Source organism: Prinia subflava, chromosome 4, assembly GCF_021018805.1.
Source record: "Prinia subflava isolate CZ2003 ecotype Zambia chromosome 4, Cam_Psub_1.2, whole genome shotgun sequence".
Classification (NCBI taxonomy): Eukaryota; Metazoa; Chordata; class Aves; order Passeriformes; family Cisticolidae; genus Prinia; species Prinia subflava.
Window position 1 is genome coordinate 59,468,557 of NC_086250.1, and position 22,904 is coordinate 59,491,460.

The following is a 22,904-nucleotide window of genomic DNA, read 5'->3' on the forward strand; positions in this document are numbered from 1 at the left end:
TATAACTTTATTTAGAGAGAACAAGAAGCAATAAACCAATGCACAAAACCTAAGACACAAAAATAAAAATTTTAGAAAGGTAAATATACTTCAATGTTCCTGTACGTGCTGGTTTACAGTGCAGCAAGCATGGAATCACTTTAAGATTATGTTGTTAGCAAAACCCAAAAGCTGATTTATTGAAAAGATCAGCTTTGATACTGAAGAGAAGATGAAAGACTATGGAGCTGCCCAGGCCAATGACAGTCACGCAGCTCTAGCCACTCTGCATGACCCTGCACACACCACTCGGAACACCAAGAGACTCAGGGACATCAAGAGCTGTACAGGAGCTGAATTACAATTTATTTTTCCAAGGTAATAGTCCAGATGAGTCTCTTGTCTGAGCTAGAAAAATGCAAAAGTATGAAATTGTATCTCTGTGTGAATACTATTGTAATATACACACTACAGGAAGCTAAAATGTGTCACTTAGGGACATTAAATTGCAAGTCTGAATTAGAAAACGTGCTTAAAGTTTCTTGCAAGCATATAGTGCAGAGTTTTAAGGTCCTTATAAGGACTGGAGGCAAGATAACATGGTTTTTTGCAGGAATCTATTGGTTTCATTTGTCCCTCGGCTGAGTAAGTTTCAGGAATAACATTCCCTCAGAAAAAACCCAAAAAAAAACCCCAAAAAATGTTCTTTAAATAGAAAATAGAACAAGCACAGCTTTTTGAGCAATCTGCAAAAGAAAAAAAACCTATCCAATATAATCTTTTTCTTTACACAACGATTTGCTTCAGCATATCCTAACAAGACATAGCAGAAAGGAGGGCTCAAGTGTTGTCACAGATGACCAAGAGCTACTCATTCAGCTTTCAAAAAGCAAAAACTAGACAGGGCTCTTAGATTCTGCTGAGAGGATGGGCAATTGAGCCAAGCTTCTAACCACGGAATTAATTTCTTTTTCCAACAGTGGCTTTACATTTTAAAGTACTGCCCATCCCAGCTAATGTAGTTTTCTTCTTCTTTCTGTACTTCCTTTTCTAAATTTCCTTCCCTAACATTGCCTAGTCTTCCTCCAACACCAGTTGTCTTCAGTAGTATATTACACTATTAAAGGAATTAAGATTTCCAAATCCACAATCTCAGACTGCTTACCCATATTTACTGCCTGGTTAATGTGCATTTCTGCACTGAGGAGTTTGCAGAGATGCTGGCATCTCCTACATCAATGCAAGGAGAAGTCACTGGAGCTGCTCAAGCATATCTGAAGACACAGCAGGGCAGCAGAATCCTCTTCAGAGATGCTTAAAGTGGAAGTGACCAGACCAGAGTTTGCAGGGGAGCAGGAATTTGGCAATAGGGGCATGTGTTTAAATGATTTTCTGAATGTTCTAAGTCAACAAATATGATAAATCAATAAATAATAAGATATAAATAACTGTGGAGACATGATCAGTATCTTCCAGGTCTCAGTGCAGTTAATTGTGATAACATATATATATGGGGAAAGGCTTGGTTTGGGGCTATTTTTCTTTCTTTTACTATGCTACATCCCAATTCTGCCTCAGAATTATGGCAGTGCTTGACTTAATTTACCACAATGTGACAAGAATCATAAAAACCTAGGGTTTGCAGTAAGACAAAAGCATTTAAAATAGGACTACGTCCTGAAAAATGCAATAAGCTACAATAAGCTAAGCCTCAGTTTTACTTACTCAAAACCCTAATAACCACATATAAGATAGAGAGGACTACTGTAATATATTTGATAACATTCAAATGTGTTAACACACAATTTCTCGACTATTATATGAAATAGAAAAGAAAGAAAGATTACTTGGAATGAGTACATTTTCCCCTTGAGAGCTGTTCCATTTCACTAATAAGTCATTCTCCATTCCTACACAAGCTAGAAAAAATATGAGCTGTATCCTGCCTTTTATTTCCACTTTAAATTAGGGACATTACAGGCATGTATCACAATCTGAAACAAAATTTAAACTTGGTTCTTAAAGATTAAGACGGTTGAAAAATCTAAAATTCCTGGAATGTGCCATCACTAACAAGCACAATTTACAATTCTCATTCTGATTAGCTTCCCTTTGTTCTCTCATTCCTGTGTAAAGGGGACAGAGCTGCTGGTTCAGTGTCGTGCTAGGATTTCTTTCAGTTTGTATCTTATCTGTATCAAATTCATGTGTCATCTGTATTAAATTGTGGTTACACAGTTTCAGTTCTCACATTTCGTTAAGGGCTCAAAAGTAGGACAGAGGAGGTTTTAAAAGGTAACATTCAAAACTTTGTTTAAAAATAGCCCAATTGGTCCAAGTTTTAGTGAGATCTTACCTGATTCTTTACATTTCAACATGCTCCTTATAGCACCAACAAGTCCTTCAGTACTTTTTTCAGTACTTTCACCTGCTTCCCCCCTCTCACCAACATGCCAGGGCAATAAGTATTCCTTTAGGAAAAGAAGGCTTTTTGTCAACTCTTGTTTTCAATAATCAATTTCAGGACTTTCATTTAAATATATTATTTAAAACCTGAAGTTGGAAACATTAAGATTTAACTGTTCATTTTTTCTTCTCCTTCCCCAGTCTATAAACATACAACAGAAACTATATAACTGAGGAAGTAAAAAGAGAGTAAGAAAGCCCAAATTGTCTTAACTGTTTTTGTTGTGCTTTTGTTTCCTCCCCTGGCTTATAACAGGGCTCTCCCTGTTTCTTCTAAAAAAAAAAAAAAAAAAAAAAGCCTCTTTCATTCATAACTAACTAAAAGATTCAAAATTATGTGAGAAAGGAGCCTCCAGAAGTATATGTTTTAATCAGCAGTCCAGTATACCCCTGTTCCAATTTTCCCTTGTGAAACATGTGAATGTTTGCTGATAATAATCTGGTCTCATATTCTTTTCCAATTTTCAAGATGTCTATAAAAAATGCTTTGGGCAAGTGCAGTATACAAGTGACTATTAAAAAGAAATAAAACATCACAAAAGGATTTTATTACATCATGAAAATGTTTGAAAATCATTCTCTGAATCATTCTCCCACAGACTTGTTAGAAAAAGAGAGAAAATCCCCAAACATTTTAAGCAGTCATAGGTGAGACCCCTCTCACCTGCAGAGGCGTAGACTCAACTCACACCCCTCCAGCTGTGACACCATCTGATTTCTGGAAACTCTCCAGGAAAGAACCAGCCCCTCCAAAAGATGAGAACCCAAGTGTTGTTTAGTTCCCCACTCCTGATATCTCCCTCCCTCCCTGGCCTTTCCTCCTCACTGGCCTTACAGACATTATTCTTTCTCACCACACTGAGGAATTAAGAATCTCATCAGTGATTTCTTATTTTCTTTGCATTTAATGACTGTGCTCCATATCACACCTTCTGCATGGCCCATTTTCACCACAGCCATCTCTCTGTTTTGCAGACTGCTCCCAATAACAAGGTCTGGATTAGCTTTTAGATGTCACCATGTTTTATTTATGGTTCATTTCTGGACTATTTTCATTTATAGCAAATCTTTGCAATGCACATAACCTCTCAACCTTTATTTTTTGTGTCTCCAATCTGTGGCACAAGGCATATTGACTAGCCTGTGGCAGCTTAAGTCTTATTGACAGACTCAGAAGAATCCAATTTACAGAACCAGTTCCTGTGCCCTTAAAGTAAAGGTGAATAAACAGATCTAAAGGGCATCATATCTCTTACTCTATGTTTGAATGGCATCAGTAATATGTTTCACTGAGGTTGTTCATGTTGCTGTATCAGGCAGCCCCCAACCAGGTGGCCTTTTACACTTTAATTTTGTGGCTTTTCAAGATTGATTACATTGTGAGCTTTGAATTATTTCACATTTTTATACTCCCTGACTTTCCCCAATGAAGAAGACACTTCCTTATTGCTACGAACACAGTTCGATATCTGAATAATGTCTGCCCTCTACGTTTTGCCAAGGGAGCAAATCTACAACACAAACCAGCCCCTCCCCTTACTATTCTATTGTGCTTTAAAGAAAAAAAAATTGGTCATTAATTGGTATCTGATTTCCTGATAGGTCTCAAAATAAATGCTAGAGACAACAAAATGTACAGTTCAACAGAATGATGCATATTAAATATTAACAGTTGTGTTAAAAAGGAATTTTTACAAGATGATTAGAAATGTTTAACAGAAGAGAAACTGTTGAGACCAAACTGTGCTCCAGGAGGTGTTTAGGCAAACAATACATTAAAATAAACAAACCAGTAGTGCTATTTAGGGAACTTCCTCCAGCAATCATTCATGAATGATTTAAAAACAGCAGCATCACTGCTCTGACTTCATTTCATTACTTGGCTTTACACATGAACAAACTGAATGAGATGCATTTATCTGACTTAACAGCTACACTGTGCATGTACTACATGTAAGGCAAAGACATTTTCACCCAATTTCCCCTGCATGGCCCTGCAGTGAAATTAACACTGGATTGGTGACCTGAAAGTTATTACTAAGGCAACAGATAGAAATCCAACAGTGTTATGACTTCACTACAGGTAAAAGGGAGAGTGGAAATCAAAACCAGAAAAATGTGGAAAATTTGCTAATAAATACACAAATCCTTCAATAACATCAAAAGAAATGTTAGAAAACTTGGGATCGAATTTCTTCTTTAAACAAATACTTTGTTTTTATGTTACCTTCAAAGTGACAGTCTTTCTCTAAATATGCTTTCACAGCCTGAAGAACTATAGGAACAGATATTATCATTTACTATTAAGAAAATCACAGTAAGATAAGATAAAACAAAGAGTACAATCAGCAGGACTGTGAGTTGATTTTCAATGTTTTAATACAAATATCCAGCCTTCTGACTGCTTTTCCACAGAAGACTTCACTCATGAAAAACTGGGGGTAAAATTGTGCACTTGTGCATGTAGTCCCTGCTGATCAGGCTACACTAAAAATAAAACATGTGCCAAATGAGAAGATAACAGGATTTCTTTTAAAGTAATTCGGTATGTTAACTCCTATACAGTTCTTTGAATATCTGGTTTTTGAACATGTTATAGAAATAAACATTGATTTCCAAGATATTACAAGCCTTTGTATTAGTAAGAATCTTTGTATTAGTAACAGTCAACACAAAATTTACAAGGAATTTACTTTGCTGAAAGCATTACACTGAAAAATGCCAATTTATTAAAGGCATTTAACTTAAGGTTTTACTGAAGTTTTTTTTTAATTGAAGTGTCAGTTAATATTCAGATCCTTTTTAATACACTTGCAACATTTTAAAAATAATTAACCAAACCATCAGTAGATGGATCCAGACCATGGCAAATAATTTGCAGCTGTCACACCATGAGGTTTACTTTTATTCATGCTTTTCCATTCTTTAGTATATATTCTTCTAACCAGTAACCCAGGATAGAACTCAAAAAGACAGTATATAAGAAAATATTTCATGTGGTCATTCTTAACTCATTGATTTAAAGGTCCAGATTTGGGAGGGTAAAACCCAAACAACACAAAACTCCCACAACAAAGCAGATGTTCAGCACCAGACAAATAAGGAAAAACACTAATACTTACAAGATTTAGGAAATGAAAAAAAATCCAGTGCTTCAAAACAGAACAAGAGCCTAGAGTTAAATGCCCCTTACAATACCTTACATCAGCACCCTTATCCTGCCTCCTGTGCAATTTCAGAAGGTTTTTCATTGTTTATTTTTTAACCTAATGAAAATTATACTGCAAACAAGCCCTCAACGTCATTTCACGTTTTTGGCATTCTACAATTATTTAAGTTTGCCTAGGTTTTAGGTGGGGGGTGTGTTTGATTTTCTACTTTTTCAACAAAAAATGGTTAGATTATGAGAATTATCCAAAGATATGGGATATAAAAGTTTAATTTAAAGGAAATTAGCCTTTACTTATAAAATTACATTAATCTGCTACTGTATATCTACTAAACTCAACACCAAACCCCCCAAGTATGTTATTTCTCTATTTCTCTATTGTTGTAACAGTTTAAGCAATTAGAAACTATGATTGTTTCCTACTTCCCTTGAGACACTCAGTATAGTACTTCTAAGCACTGAACTATGTTCCAATAATCATTCTAGTCTTTACCTTATTTCATCCCAATAGTCCCATTATATATCATCTTTGAATGCTTCCTTGATCTTCTAATACTCAAGCTTTCAAAATTTTTATATCTGAATTACCTATCCTTTGATCTCCAACACTTAGAACGAGGATGTACCTGTAAAAACCATCTTCCAAAAACTCTGGTTAGTTTGATCAACACAAGCAGCTTAACTAGGAAGTGTATTTTATAGCTTTAATCTAGTTAACTACTCCATGGTGATTCACTGCCTTGTTGCATAGTTTTTTTTTTTTTTCTTTTAAGTGGCCTAAAGCTGTGATTTTCCTTTTCTATTTCAAAAGGAATAAGAACACAAAATGCACAGAGAAATGGCATTAGCAGTGAGAAGCTCTGGCCTGAGAGGGAACCTTGCAGATTGGCATATGGCATTGGCCAGATAACCCAAATTTCAAGTTTTAACTTCTTTGTTTTGTGGCAAATTATAAATCTATACTTTTAAACTGACTCAGATGAATTAACTTTTAAACCAGCAGGGCAGCAAAACAGGACAAAACAGCTTTGGTTTCATTTTATATTTTTAGTGGAAATTTAACATAGTGTGGATTTATTGCTAGCAACACTGACACACAGGTGACACATTTTTAATACAGATACAGTTTTTTACTTGTATCCTAACTACCCTCTTAAAATTATTTCAGCTGATAAAGTACAGCCTTTGGAGCTAAATCATTAAACCCCTAAGCTTTTCAGGGTTTTGCAGGCCACCCAATAAACACACACTAGAATATTTTAAAAAACCCAATTTTTAAACAACAAATTCTAAAAAATGGGTGTTATCTTTAAAACACAGTAAATGAAACATAAACTTTAGCAATATAACTGCCTTAAAAATGTTCAATTTTACGGAACTGCCTTCTGGGGCCTGTATCCATCCAGGTCACTCAGTCTTGCAGTTTGCTGCTAAGTACAAGACCAAGATGAAGGCTAAGGCCTAACTACTGCTCCTTTTTCTTGCACAAGAGTAGAGCCATACTGGATGCCCAGTGCATGACCCAGCTGTTTTCTCTTCCCATCCCTCTCCATGACTCTTGTGAAAAATGCACATTATATGGCTCTATGCAGATATTTACTATATGTATTATGCTAGGTTGAAAAGTTATGCTGTAATAACTTTTGAATAGCATAGTGAATGTAGTTTTGTAATTAACATTAAGCTGTAGTAATCAAAAATAAAAACTATGTGTGTGAGATATTCTTTTTTAGCTCAAGAGAAAGAGAAGATAATCAGGAAATTCTTTGCACAGAGATAACAATTACAGAAACCCCTAAATTTTCCAGAGAGAGAGAGATTTATGCCTTCCTGGTCAACCAAAGGCCACCACTTCAAGTGGAACCCAGACTCAAAGGCGCCTGGGGAGATTAGCAGAGGGTTTTTGACAAGGACCAGATAACTTGTTTTGTTTTAAATAAAATATGCATAATCATGAAGTGACTCCTCTTAAGAGGAGAATTTTACTGTAACAGGGTCCTTCTCCTGCTGACTTTGGTCTAGGGAGAGGAGACCCAGCCTGGGCTGTACTCTTCACTATTATTGTCTCAGTAATTGTCCTAACTCTAAATTGTTTAACCTTTATTATTGTATTTGTATTACTATTTTTTTATAGCCATTTTTATTTTTATTAAATTTTCAAAAATTCCAAAAGCAAGTGATTGGCGTTTATTACACTCTGAACACCAAGTCACTACTGCCTGCACTGCATCCTGCCTGTAGAACAAAGAGCTATGGTTTTTTCCTCAGGCCTGCTGCAGTGTTCCTTAACCAATATCTTGTGCTGGCTTGTTTGGTTTTAATTAATGGATAAAGCTATTGGCATCCTATCATCAACAGATTTATGTTTCAGCCACTTCCTAGAAGATTTACTAAGGCACACTACCCTTACTAGGTGGTATTCCCTTGCCAAATCAGCATTTACTAATGACTGAGAAGAAGGAAGAACATCAGAGCAAGGTCCAGAGAAACTGGGCTCCTCCCTGGCCTGCACTGCCAGGGAGCTGACGGCAAACAAAGAGGGAAGGGAAAGGACTGGCTCTGCCAAGTCACAGCTGCTGTAAATACTGCCCAGGGTTCTTGCTGAGAGCATGTGATGAAAGGGAATTTCACATTTCTTGTTACTCACACAGCATCTCAACTGTTGACAGGAACTGCTTCTGCCCAGCCTAAGGCTCTGCACTTCAAGCCACTTTCAACTCCAAATCTGAGGCCAATTGTCCTTGGCCATAGTCCCAAAGTCACCGCTTCTCTCTGAAGGTTGTGTGATAATTTTTCAAACTTAATGGACAGACTTTCACAAACAAACTAATTCTTTAGTTCAGATCTACCATTTTACTGGGGGAAAATAATTAAAATTTATTAATAATGATAATAATCATCATCATCATGTATGTTACACGGCATGGAAGAAATACTGTATAAGCCTGTTTGTACAATAAACTTGTGTCCAATATGTACAACTTGGTGACCACCAGATGTGTGAAGCTGGTTTTTTTTAATATATTTTATTTTCAGTGCGCTCTTTACTTTAAAAGAAACAAGCTCAGCTGTGGTAACAGTACACTGCCTATGGAAAGGTGGTTCCAGAATATCATTATTATATTTGAGATTGCTGAAATAATATACTCCAATCTTCTTGGAGGGCATAGCAAATGTTTATTAAAAGACACAGTCTTTTTATACACTGCTTCGGTACAATTGGACTTGATTGGTCATTCAGACCAACATCCTTTCATAAACATCTTTGCAAGTGAACAAATTGCAGAAAGAGCAGGTGCAGAGGTTAGAAATTGTTTGGAATGTCTTCCTCCAGAGCAATGAATGGGAAAGACTGACTTGCTTTTCAGGTTCTACTGCTCCTGATGCCTAAAAATTTCTCTGCCAGCATCCACAACTGAACATGCAAAACTTTCAAAAAGCCTGAGTCAGAGTTTCATTTTCCTTTCTAAGTACTATGAAACTGATAAAGGCAGTTTCCATAAACTCGCATTTAGAATGTTTTACAGCGCGCAATATGAAATAATTTTGCTTATTAACTACAATTTGTTCCTCTCAAGAGCTGTTATAACTTAATCACATTATTTCTGTATAGCACATACAACAGAGACAGCTGGTGTAATGGGAGACTCACCTCACCTAGAGTGTTTGACTAGACTGGATTTCTGTTTAATTGTTCATCCAAAAACACCTGCAGTCTATATAAAAGCATCTGTATGCCACTGAAGTATTTTATATGATCAGTTTGCACATAGTACTATCTAAAACATCTTGCAATATGAAGGAGGGATAAAATGGTAAAATTAAGGGTTTCCTCCCCCCAAAAAAATGTTATTGGAAGAATTTATGAAAACCTAGTAAAAAGTCTCTAATGGATTATTATCTGAAAAGCAAGTGGATGTGCAACATAGAGTTTCTTTTTGTTTTATTAAACATGTCTAAAGCCTAAGAGGAAAATTCGAAATTTAAAATAAAGATATAAACTGGACAGTTTATCTGCAACAAAATACTGAAGGATGAAAACCTAACTAGGCAGCAGCCTTAATGTCATGGAGTCATCAGAGAAAATCAGACTTGTCAATTACCAAATCTTCTCAATTATCCTGACAATACTCCAAAGTTTGCACCTGGAAAGAACATTAATTCAATAATCCCTCCTTTAGTCAGACTTAAAGCCCAGTTGGGTCTGAGAGTACTCAAAAAAACTGAGGCGACAAGCTACTGGCCATCCAAAAACAAATGCCACACATTCTGCTTGGGAGTTACTGTGCTCAATTTGAATTTCAGTCAACAGTACAATAAAATGTACTCTCCTTCAGTAACTGCTGGGCAACTTGGATGACATTTACCATTGTGTCAGCTTGGGGTTTGGTTTTGTTTGTTGGGTTTGTTCTTTTTTAAATACAGTACGCTATTTTCTGGATTTTGTTTCAAAATGCATAGCCAGAGAACACACAACATACAATACACACAATAGAAACCTAAACAACATTAAAAGTCAATGCCTGAATACAAATCACAACAAAAATGTGAATCACCATTACTTCTTGCCAGTAGAACTTCTGTTTACAGATCTCAGCAACTATTTTCCAATATTCAAAACAACAACCAATGCTCTAGGAAAACCTCATTTCAACGACCAGCTTATTCATTATAAATCTGTCATAAACTGTAAATACATTCAGTCATTAATTATAAATCTCTATATGGCTGCTGATGCAGAAACAGAGGGAAGGTTGCTACTACTTGTGCGGTAATTCACAAAAAAAGGTATTTATTCAAGGATCTCTAAAAAAATGAAAAGTTTATCTGCAGTCAGACGTGTCAGATATTGTCCAATGTTCCCTATTCAGTATTTCATTTCAAAGAAATTTAAAAATTGGAATTTAAAGACAAGTTTCCTGTCTTTAAAAGAAGTCTTCAAGAATCTTGACTTTCACCACTCCTCTGGGAATTGAGCTCACACTTATGTTAAGCAGAAGTATCCAGTTGGTTCTGAGGCTACAGCAAGGTGCCTGCAGGTTTCAGCTCTGAAAGTGCTACACAACAGACCTGGAGATTAAACCTGCCAGGAAATGTGCTTTCCATTCAATTCTTCTCTGGTCTCTATTAAACTCCAGATGTATCTTGACTTCTTTCCCAGTCCTACTCCTATTTTCTTCCATTCTCTCATTCACATTCAGTACAATATTTTTTCACTTTTCATATTAATTGTTCTATATTCTTATCTTCAAACTCTAAATTTCCACTTGTTACATAACCTCTTCTTGTCCTCTTTTGTATTTGTTTTCTTCTATTCAGCTTCTTTTTCCTCTCTCATTATTCTGAGCTTTTTTCCTTCTCCCTATAGTATTTTATTTCCCTGCCTATTTCTTTCCAGCTGAAAAAAGATGCTTCTTTTTATCATCCTTTTTTATGGTTCTTTTGTTTGCTTGCATAAATTTAAAAAGCAACATTGTTAGGAAAGCACTCAAAAGCATCTGAGGACCAAATCCAAACACAAATGCATTTTATATGTGGATTCACTTAACTTTTAGAAGATGCAAAGATATCTCAGAAATAAAAAAAAAATAAATTAAATAGGAATAACAGATCTTATATACCTGCAAATAGCTTAGCAAAAATGCTGAAGGCCACATGCTCTCCCTATTGACACATTATACCACTTTCCTGTTGCAGAAAGATTTTCTAACACAATGTGAAAAGATAATGGCAAATTACAAAATTAGCACCACATCAAACTTAGTGTTTCAACTACAGAACAAAGTATTTTGTCTGGCTTTCATCAAGTCTACTTAAAGTATTGTGAGAGGAAGAATAATCAAGATGATACAGCTATCTCTTCAATCTTATCTCAGATTTATAGTCTTGAGGGCATAGGCAGTCATTTGGAACAGACACCAAACCTCTCAAAGAGCAGAATCTCCAGCTCAGGTCATATCTCCTGCAAGCAATTCTGACAAGACAATACTGAACTCCCTCCAATTATGGCTAAATTACTGCCTAGTATTCAAGATAACCTGGGATTTTTTCCAAAACCTTTCTTCCCCATGGTTTGGAGGTTTTTTTACTGCCACGAGGCTGTACATTACCAGAAATGTTTTCAGAAGTCTCAGTTTTGCAAGAACATGAGCACAAAGATACAACCTGCACTGATGGTTTTCACTACAGAAAGTGAAACAGTTCAAATCCTTCAAGTCCCCTCTTCCTCTCACCCCCCAAAAATGGAACTTCTTCCTTTTTTAATTTTTTTTTTTTTTTGTAAGAAACTCATAGGAAAGATTAATTTCAAGTTTTACCTCAAAACGGTCCTCTTCCCCCAAGTTTTACCTATGGGCAACTTGGGCTTGAAAATATCCTAACATCACTGATTTAACCAAATTCTGGGATACATTACTACTAAAAACCTAACTTGTAGTAACTATTCCCCTGGAATATAACTTCCTTCATAAGGCCTTTCTCAGTCTCCTGCAAACCAGATTTGGGCTTCAGGCTTGAAACACTGAGCTTCTGTTTTCGAGATGAGAAAAGAACCTGAGAAGTTAAACCATTTCAGACCTGCTCACACCAGTGTGAGAGATGCTTGTCTAAAATTGTATGACTTTAATGGGTCAGCTAAGCTGGAAAAAGCCATGACAAAAAGGAAACATTTGTTCTGCGTCAGGCACTCCATCAGACAGCAGTGATCCCTTGTTCTTAGGGGGAAAAAAAGGAATCAAAGCAATAGGTCACTGAGCTTTATTCTTCTGCTGACTAAATTTATCACGCTAGAGTTTGTTCCTGTGACAGTCACAATTTCTTTAGCCTATTTTTACATTTTGCTTCTCTTTTAGATCCACCTCCTCAATGCAGAGGTTGCTCCACATACTGTTCTCACCAATTCAGTAACATCCTGTTCGTGATGAGTTTCTGGTTCCTCACGGCTGGATGTCATGCACATACATGTGTATAACAAATGGTTTTCAAATAGGATATGAAACTATTTCTGTGCAAAATCCAGATCAGTTTATTGCACAATGAAAAGGGCTGAGCACAGCCTTCAACAATTCTTACAGCCATTCTTCTGGTTTGTCTCTCCCCATCCTAAAGAGAACTCCAACTACACACGGACTTTATTGCTTGCTCTCACTGGCTTCACTACTGATGTCCAATTTTTAACCAGAAAATTTATGCCAGATTACTGAATTACTAAGCATGGAAGCTCTAGATTTTTACTGCTTTAAAATATTTGTTTCTTGTAGATAAGTTTTGCTTTTTGGCATCTCTTCTTCTAATGGGTACACTCAGTGAATATTTTTAGACCTCTGCAAAATTCCTCTAACATCCATAATTTTTGAGTCAAGTTTTTCTTTTTTAAAATTGAGGAGTTACTCAGTAAAGCATATACAAATTGGGGAAGTATTAAATCATTCTACAATAGTGTTATTTTTTTATACTTTCCTGTCCCTTTGTAATTTGATTATGAGGGTTTAAATGAGCTTTCCACACACAGATTCACTCGGATGGCCTTACTTTTCTTACAGTAAAATACAAGATTAAACATACAAATACAAGGTTAAATTATTTTATAGCAGAAAGAACAGAAAATCTCAAGCCAGAAGATTAGAACAAGTCAGGGCCTGTCATGGATGCTGCCATGTTAACTGGTCAGAGGGCACCAGAGGCTAAATTCTCTGCCATGGAAAGCCAGGCAAGTCGGGGTCATGAGCCTCTTCTTCTATGGCCTAAAAGGGGCCAATAAACAAGAATTTACAGTAGCAGCAAAGGTACACTGAATATCCACTGTCAAAACACTTTTCATGTCTTTTTTTGAGAAACCACTGAAGGAAAGTCCACACAATACAAGACCCTTCAACCATAAGCAATGCCTGCTTTCATGCTGTAAGAGAGCAGCAATCCCAGAATGACATAATTAAACACTATAAAGAGAAAACTAGTGCTTAGAGAGTTAATACAATCTGACAGATCCTTAAGGTACCATCCAATTACAGCATTAAAAGACAATCACGAATTTCTATGTAAGCAACCATCAACAGACAAGCTGCTTACTTGTATTTGAAAAATGTACTTTCACAGGGGAATGTTTGTCTTGCATACCTGATAACTAAAACTTCAGCTATACTGGAACATTAAAAGAGACTGGATATTGCAAATGGTTGACAATCCAGTCCTTTAACAACAGTGCCTTCATGTGTTTATTATAGGCATTTTATTATTTTAAAGCTGAAAGTCAACCATATTTTATAGTTGTAATTCTGTCCTCCTACACATCCACAAGTAAATTAGGTCAATTCCAAACTATTTGTAAAACCTCCTACATAGAAAGGAGTTTGAAATTTTAAAACATAGTAAGTTTAAAATAAACAAACCAGTGTCAACCTACCAGTGTTATAAGCCTTCTGAACTGTCAAGTTTTTGTTCTAGCTTAATAAGGCATCCCAAAGCAGTGAGAACCAAATTGTGAGAATGACTGTCCTTGGCCAGAGACTGCATGCACACCACATTTCATAACATTTTAATAATGTTTATTATGTAAGTTTCCCTAATTAACTTCTAAATGTATTTCTACATTTGGCATCTGTAACATCCTGTAGCAATGAGTTCCAATATATAATTATGTGTTGCATGAAAAAATGCTTATTTTAAACCTACTGCTGGGTAAGAGCTAGGAGTCATCAAAAACGTGTTAGAAGAAATTATGAATAACCATCCTCTCCCCATCCTCTCACTAACATTAGTAGCTTTATATACCTCTTGCATTTCTTCTGACCTCATTTTTTTCCAAGCTGCAGAGTTCTGATCATCCTGTTCAAACACAGGTATCTCTTTCCCCACACATAACCTGGTTTGCTCTTATTGAAAGAAAGGACATCTGCAACTGTTTGTACTTTTCAAGGTTGGTCATGGATATCATCATGATGTTTGTACAGAATGATAATGCAATTGCAAGCCCTCTTTTTTGAGTAGTGACAATTTAGACTGCCATGCATGTTAGTTACCCAGTTCCCTCCTGCAGGCATTATTGAATAATATTCAACAGTTAATGCACTTGCCATTCCACTAATTTGTTATCTTGCATTATCTTCCCACAACTGTTCATGTTCACAGATTTGGGGGACCTTTATATTATGAATCCTGTATGAATACAAGCTGTCATTTTGTTGTTTAGCCCCTTTCAAAGATTTATTAAAGCAGCAAAGATGTTCATATAGATCACTGTAGGAGTCTATTCTTGGTTTGTGATAACTGATCTTCTATTCTCACCCTTTTTTTCCCTATCTTAAATAGTTATTTACCTGACAGGACTTCTCAAATTTGTGACTGTATGATTTCTCCAAGAAACTTTGGCTGCAGCTGTCATGGTTGTTTAGGATGGCTAACTCATGTAAGATTTACAGTTCAAATGCAACTATGGACTCACATGCAAGCAACCTATAATCTGTCAACAAAAATCATGTTGGCTCTTCTTTGTTGTTTTATATTGTACATGCACATGTTCATTTTTCATATTTATAAACATGTATTTGATTCTATGAAGTTCTAATTAATTTTGATAAAGAACAGAAATAAAACTTTCTGAGCTGTAGCTTCATGCAAATTATGCTACATTTCCAAATTCAGTAATTATGGATGCAAATTACTCCAGACCTGTTGAGTGTATCCTGATTAATTTATTTTTTAATCAGCTTGCTCTAGAAGTTTTCCCCTAATACTCGAGTGTCAAGCAGACCACCTGAGACACCTTAAGTAGGCACTAGTGCAAAAAGCTTCTCTACACTCTCTATAATTAACACAAATGCAAAAGTGTCTTTGTGAGATTTGGTGCTAAACACTTATCTTCTGCTAGTGTACTCCCAATGTCTTGATCCTTATAGGGCCTGGAGACTGTGAGGTTTCTTGTTTCTGATGTGTCTGAAAAATTGATGAAAGCTCTTTCTGTGCCTGTCTTCTGGCTTTCACACATAGGTTACCGGTTTGGTGTCCAAGTGTTTCCCACACTGGCTTACAATTCCTACTTTACGAATCTTTCTTTACCTGGTACAGATTGCCCTCCTTTGCAGTTTAATAATACTGAGTCTGGGGCATTTTTGCTTCCAGTGTGACAGATGGCAGTGTTTACTCTAATATTTAATATGGTAGCTCTTGATACCACTAAAAGCCTTATCCTTTTAGCTGTTCCTTTTAACAATTTCCTAAGATGTATGCTCCCTAAGGCATAGTTTTCTCAGTAAATTGTTACGGCAATATATTTTATACTTGCTCTTAAAACAATATGTCAACTATATTCACTATGATTAGTCCTGTAGGGTAACCCAACAATAATTTCATCTTAAACAAGGTCTTGCACATGGCACATTTGTCAAGAGCTACTCCTGTTATGAGCTGACAGCTTGTCAGAAAACCCAATACATCATCCCTCACTTCCACAGTTACTGAGTCTTCATGCACATAACAAAACCATGTAAAAGCAGGAAATGTTTCTTCCCTCAGCATCCTTTAGCACTTCACAGTAATGTTCCACTTCATTAACATGGTTAGTTGAATCCTCACCTTATTGTGATCTATTAGCAAAAAAGTCAAACCATAAATGTGCTTTCTTGACCAGACATACATAGCCTTGACCAGAAACACTAACACAATAAGGCATCTCTCAGAATACAGTTTGTATTCTCATGTCTATAAAAATGTTTATCCCTACACAAACATTGTCTTGTACCAATTTACTGTGATGCCAAATATGTCAACATCTGGATTTCAAACCAACATTCCAGCTCTCACACTCAATTTTTCACCTTTCAGACTTTGTCCAGAAGACCATCTATAACTGTAAATGGTCTAACTGATTTTTTTTTCTCATACTTTATAAAAAGAAGCAATTGGGAAATACATACATGACGGTGTTAATCCCTGACAGTTGTTGAAACATTTGCAGACCACAACCCACAATTAAGGCTCTTCGAGTTGGAGGGTATGTTAGCATTCTGCAGATCACAGGTCCAGCTTAAAAAAAACAAGACAACAACAAAAGAATACATAATAGTTCTTAAGTGATCACTATCAAGACAATGTTGCCAGGCATAGCTGACTTTGCACCTTAGTTTCAAGCAAACTCGAATTATTTAAATTATTTTTGAACAATTTCAGATCTGCTTTTCTGCACTGTACTACAAAGAGGATTATCAGGAAGCCCAAGCAAAAAAATGAAACCATTTTTTGTACACTGTCTACTACCAGTGAAATGTACAGCTCTCCTTATATCACACTAACAGATTACACATCAGCTGCAACTGAATGTACTCAAAAGTTATCACAAAATATCACTGTTGTTTCCTTCCTAAAATCTTCCATTGCTGTTGAGAGGTTATTTCAGAAATGCCATTACTCACTGCTCAGGTCTGGATATTGAAGTGTTCTCCTTAGTCCCTAAAAGCCCCAATTCACAAATCAGTTGCGGGTGTGGGAACTTTGAAAGTACTGCATAGATCTGCTCTGCATAGCTCAAAGGCCAGCAGAGGGAGGAGAAATTAATTACATTTATTCTATACCTTTGAGAGCAATGGCATGAGGCTGAATTCAACATTCTCCCAATGAAGAAAAAAAAAAAAAACCCCACAAAAATTTCTGGCTAACAGAAAGCTCTAAGACTTTAAAAGTATCCTATTAAAAACAGTAATAATACAGAAAGCCAAGGGATAATAGGTAAAACTTTTAATTCCCTGACTACAGTATTTACTTGAACTCCTCTCTGCCCAGAGTAGTGCTTTTAGTGCTTTTTCACAAGTACAGTCTGGTGAAAAATTCTCTTTTATACATCTTGTCACATCTGGTATACTCATTCAGAACATCTAATCACAATATGAGTAAGTCAAACTATTTGCCATCAAAGAAAAATAAAAAATAGAGAGGTGAGGAGGATCTACATTTTTATATTTTCAGTATTTCCTGAACATACAGAAAATATTAGAAGTATTGATTCAGTAAAAAATCCTATACAAGTCCATTAGTGAAGAACAATTTACATGCAGAATTTCAGCTTCAGAAAGCTGGCAAGCTATGAAAAGTTTCAGGAGTTGGACTCAAGAAGAGGGTTTAGATAACAATTTCTTCATTGAAAAATAAGTAGAAAAGAAAAACTAAGAAAAACTTATTTTCGTTTAAAATTATGATATTTCTAATTCATATCTCATTGCATCATCATTTAACTTTGCTTCTTTAATAGCAGAATACAGTCTGACAAATTTTCTAGCTGGTTTCCAATTAACACTAACATTTGGACAGTGCACATGCCCACATGTCCTGCCATTTAGCCACATCACTACCTCAAAAAGTCTCCAAGTAAAATCAAGGGACAGATAAAGTCAATCCATAGATCTCGTATGATATTCTCAGAAAAGACACATCCATCACTGGGCTGACAAGGGTTCCATACTCAAAGTAGTATTTCCTCAGAGGAAAAGCAACAAAGCCAGCACTTGCTGCTGCCAGAGCTCAAATTTCACAAAGAAAAAAGATTTCCTAATACATGTACCCACGAAGTTTAACTCACAAACAATAGCCCTAAGGTTCTCATACCCTGCATGACATTTGAGCACGGAGTCTTTGGACATAAAAATCGTATCTGGCAACCGATTCTGCAGCATCTGTTGTAAATCCAGGCTGCTGAATGCCTATGAGAGGTCTTTCATTCTTCATAAACTTTGTATAAGGTCCTTAACTGAGTTCAAAATCTATCTTTACTTTCAAGGGACATTTTAGACACCTACATCTTCAACTCCACCATCAATGACCTTGCTCTACAGCAAGGACTGTTGGGAAAGGAGGCAGAAATGTGCTAAGGAACTGATGCAAGGTTTTTAATAATTCCTGAACCACTCAGCTGTTTGACAGAACTTTATGAAACTTTATTCACAATACAGCATTGTACAAAACAATGGGGAAGAAAGCGCTAACGTGAATAGAGAGAAATTGAAGCAGCTGTTCTCAGACAATGGTTTGCAACTCAGAGGGAGTAGTGAACTCTCAGCAGAGCTCCATCACACGAATCACTTTGTGCATCTCAAGTGCAGCCCTGCAGAAATGCTAAGACCATGTAGTGAGGTTTAGACCTTTAGGTCAGGACTTTTTACACTTTAGACCTTTGGAACATCCAGTCAAGCTAAATTCAGTAAGTACTTGGAATTCTTCAGACTTCTGATTAATTGTATCAGAAAAATGATGCTAAAAATTATCATACTCAAGTCAGTGTTTAAAAAGTTTCACTCCAAACATGTACCATGGCAACCACCACATATCAATAGGCATACACATAATTAAAGGATTTTCTTTCATAAAATTCACAGCCTTCAGGTTTACAAACCAATAAACGGAATGAAAGAAATAAAGAAACTGCTAATCTCTGCATTAAAGGAGCTTTATGAACTCAACTAAAAAGCCCAAAGGACTTCGACTGTGAGGTAACTGGTTTTAAAACAGCAAATGAGTGTGAAACTTTTTTATTAAAACTATCTAGCTCTGAAACTAGCTATACTATATTTGCATATGTTTATCAGCAATCCTTTTATGCATATTGTTGCGTTCAAATGTTACTGTGTTCTTAAAAATAAACTCTAGGCATAATACAGATTTTAAGAATAGAAAATGGGTTTAAACTAAAAACTGAAAACCAAAACAAGTTTTCAGAATTAAATACCTTTTTCTTCTGAAAATAAGCCTTCTGGAAATTTAAATGGTACTTCAATAGTTTCTGATAACCCTTAAGTATGCTGTTAGTTATGACAACAGATTAAAACAGCACTAAAAAATAAAACCATTATACCTTTAAAAAATGGAACAACTTAACTGTCCATAGAACTAGAGGGAAACAGATGATTTAAACATATGTCACAGAAAAAAATTGGCTATTTTTACAAAGAACAAAATAGCCATTTGTCTCCAAAAAGTCATTTTTTTGTTAGTGATACTTCTGCCTTAATTATTGTTTTCTTTTCCTCTAAAACATTTAGACATATTCCTGCATCAGAATCACTTCATTTGAACTTGACAAAACAACAAGATGTTGTTTTCTTTCTTCTAATCTATGAATAAAAATTAAGTCAGAATGATGAGACCTCCTAATGCCTTGATGAACTTAATGAGAATAGATTTTGTTGAATTTTTGTGTTGTTGTTTCTGATAATTACTTTAACAGAAGTAAACTTCTTTAATACACAATATTTACAAGGGTTCAAAATACGCTACAGTAAAGGGCAACTGGAGCTTCCTCTATACAAAATGACAACACAAGATGAAGAGCAATGGAAAAACAAGAATACTGCTGAAGGTGACATTACTTGAAGTGGTGATACACAAAGTGGATTGCTGGGATCCAAGTAGATATTTCATAGCATAAATAAAATCCAAACTGTCTACCAAAATAGACATTCATCCTTATAAGCAAAAAACAAAAATAGAATTTGGAAGTTTAGCTTCACATCCGAAAAAAAAACCCTTATTAGCTTACACTGAGCTAAACAGGGAAGGAGAAGCTGTTCTTGTCAAAACATTACTTGTGAAGTGAGTGATGCTCTCCAAACACTGTATTTTACGACTGGTTATCTGAAACTGTTAATGGCAGCTTCCTATATTTTAGCAGTTATCCTTGTTACTAGGCATAACCCACAAGTTAGGCTTGGAAATTATGAATCACCTGATAAGGCATTTTGATTTTCATCTGCATGAGCAAAATGGATTGTGTGGCAATCATAGCAGCTTGGGTATGATCCACAGCCAACTAAAAGATGTGATGATTTTTAAAGGCAACACAACAAAACCCCTTGTTCTAAAAGGAGCTTATATAATGAAAGCTAAGAAGTAGAAAAATGGGTATTAATGAAGTCTTAATATCTCCTTCTGAAAATGAACTGTGTTCACTTCAACTGTGTTCACAGTAAAGGCAGGCAGACATTCGGTGCCTGGAAACCTTATGATTGCCCATCCCTCAAATTATTAGTACAGATTTCACAGCCAGGAATCTATGGTTAGAGACTGGGCCCTGCCAAAGTCATTTGCAGGTTCAAACATTCCTCTGCCAGCTAATCTAGGTAACAGCTTGTAGCAACAGCTTAAAACCTTATAGGGCTCCTGCCAGCATTCTGTACTCTTTGCATTTCCAAAAAGGCATGTTTAGCCAAGCAACAACACAGTCACACATCAGTTTAGCATGAATTAAGCTAAAGATTCAGATTAGTTTTCTGGATCTTTCTTGTTCAAATGCCCTCTCTTCCACTCAGATAAATCTTCAAGGAACTGGTCTACAGCAGGGACGAAAAAAAGGTTTGGGCTGGTGATCTCAATAACAGGGGACAAACATGGGAATCATTTCTGGTTTTCCCTTCCTTACAAAATGACAGCTTCCAGTCCAGCCTTCTCTGTATCATCTGCAGAATCTTCCTTCACCTCTGACTCCTACTCTAAAGCACTTACAGCGAGTTTTTATTTCCTGTGGATGAATAATACGCTAAAAGAAGCACCCTTTCTCTCCCCTTGCCTATTACATGATTATTTCCTGTAAGTATCAACTTCATTAATTTTTCCTTTCTGTAAAATCTAACAAATCAAAAGAAAATTGAATTAGCTTTAAGATCAAAACTGAATTAATTATCCTGTGAAGATACAAACCAATTTTACTTAACTACCATGCTCTTCCTCACTATCTTATATTTCCAGTAAGATTAGAAGAACGACCCCCAGCACTGGAAGCAACTTCCTACTGCATGTAGTTTGTTAACCCTTTGAGAAAGCTTGAGACTTTTTTTCCTTTTTTATTTACAGCACAGGTCCCCATCAGCCACAGAAAAAAGACTGTCAGCTTGCCTAACAGCTGAGTCTTAGCATTTTTCAGCTTTCCACAGCAAAACACTCAATGGTATGCATACAGACTGGCAGAAGTACTCACTGGGATCTGCCCTGCTGCGGAGGCCCTTGGGATTCTCCTGGATGAAAAGCTGGATGTGACCTGGCAATAAGAGCACAGAAAGCCAAAGGTGTCCTGGGCTGCATCTGGAGCAGCATGGGCAGAGGGAAGGGATTCTGCCCTTCTACCCCACCCTCCTGAGACCCCAGCTGAAGTGCTGTGTCCAGCTCTGGGGTTCCCAGCACAAGACAAACACTGAAGCACAGCAGGCCCAAAGGAACAGGAGGAGAAGGGCACCAAGATGACCAGAGAGCTGGAGCACCTCTCCTACAAAGACAGGCTAAGAGAGATGGGGTTGTTCAGAAGAGACAGCTCTGAGGAGATGGTTTTGCAACCTTTTAGTACCTAAAAGCTTATAAGAGGGATAGGGATTTTTTGCATAAGCAAGTGATAGGACTAAGAGGAACGGTTTTAAAATAAAAGGGGAGAGATTTAGATGAGATATTAGGAAGAAATATTTTACAGTGAGAGTAGTGAGACACTGGAATGGGGCTGCCCAGAGAAGCTGAGAATGTCCCATTCCTGGAAATGTGCATGGCTGGGTTGGATGGGGCTTTGAGCAACCTGGTCTTATGGAAGATTCCCTGCCCATGCCAGAGGGGATGGGACTAAATGATCTTGGAAGTCCTTCCAACTCAAACCTTTCTGTGGTTCTATTCTAACCAGACAGCCTAGTCAAAAAGCAAATAAAAGCTAATTATATATAACCACCTAGACTCTAGAGATTTATGTTGAACAAGGAGGTTTTCCACCTAGATAAACTGGAAGGGGATTTTGTGTTTGCTCAGGAAACCTGTATTTCAAATAAATGGTCTCTCCAAATGATTTTTTTAATCTACACATTTTGAAAAGAAACCCTAATATAGATTTTTTTTGACAGCAAGTTGAATTGGTCTTTGCATGTTCTGAAAATAAAGATGTTTTCTTTTATCTATAAAAGGAAAAAATCTTTTCTTTGATACCACATTCTTTGATATAAAGCTTTGGTGATGGAAAATCTATCTGACTGAGTACTTGCACAAAGGCAGCAGCAATTAATAACAGCTCTGAATAGAACAAGAAGCAGTGGCAAGTAGGGAAGCAAAAAAAAAGGACTGCATTTTGGCTCTGTATGACTTGTTCTCTACAGAAAACAGAATCTGCTGTAATGAAGTCCTTTAAAACTAGAGAAACCACAACTCAACAAACAACAAAGAGTGGCTGTTTATATAATGCCAGAGAGAGTTGAGAGAAGTGGCCACAGTGACCAACAAGAATCTGCACTGGGGAAAAGAGACCCCACTGTGACCTGTGGAGTGGAGGAATGAGCGTGGGGGGGGG

General features: G+C 36.4%; 1 protein-coding gene across 3 annotated transcripts in view; it reads right to left on the bottom strand.

The window, feature by feature from the left end:
• SLC2A13 (solute carrier family 2 member 13) overlaps nt 1-22,904 on the bottom strand; it is a 159,179-nt gene that overhangs the window by 76,690 nt on the left and 59,585 nt on the right. For all 3 annotated transcript variants that reach the window (XM_063396854.1, XM_063396856.1, XM_063396855.1), the window contains exon 4: nt 16,525-16,633. In XM_063396854.1, coding sequence (XP_063252924.1) covers nt 16,525-16,633 — 109 coding nt within the window. The remainder of the gene's footprint in view (nt 1-16,524; nt 16,634-22,904) is intronic.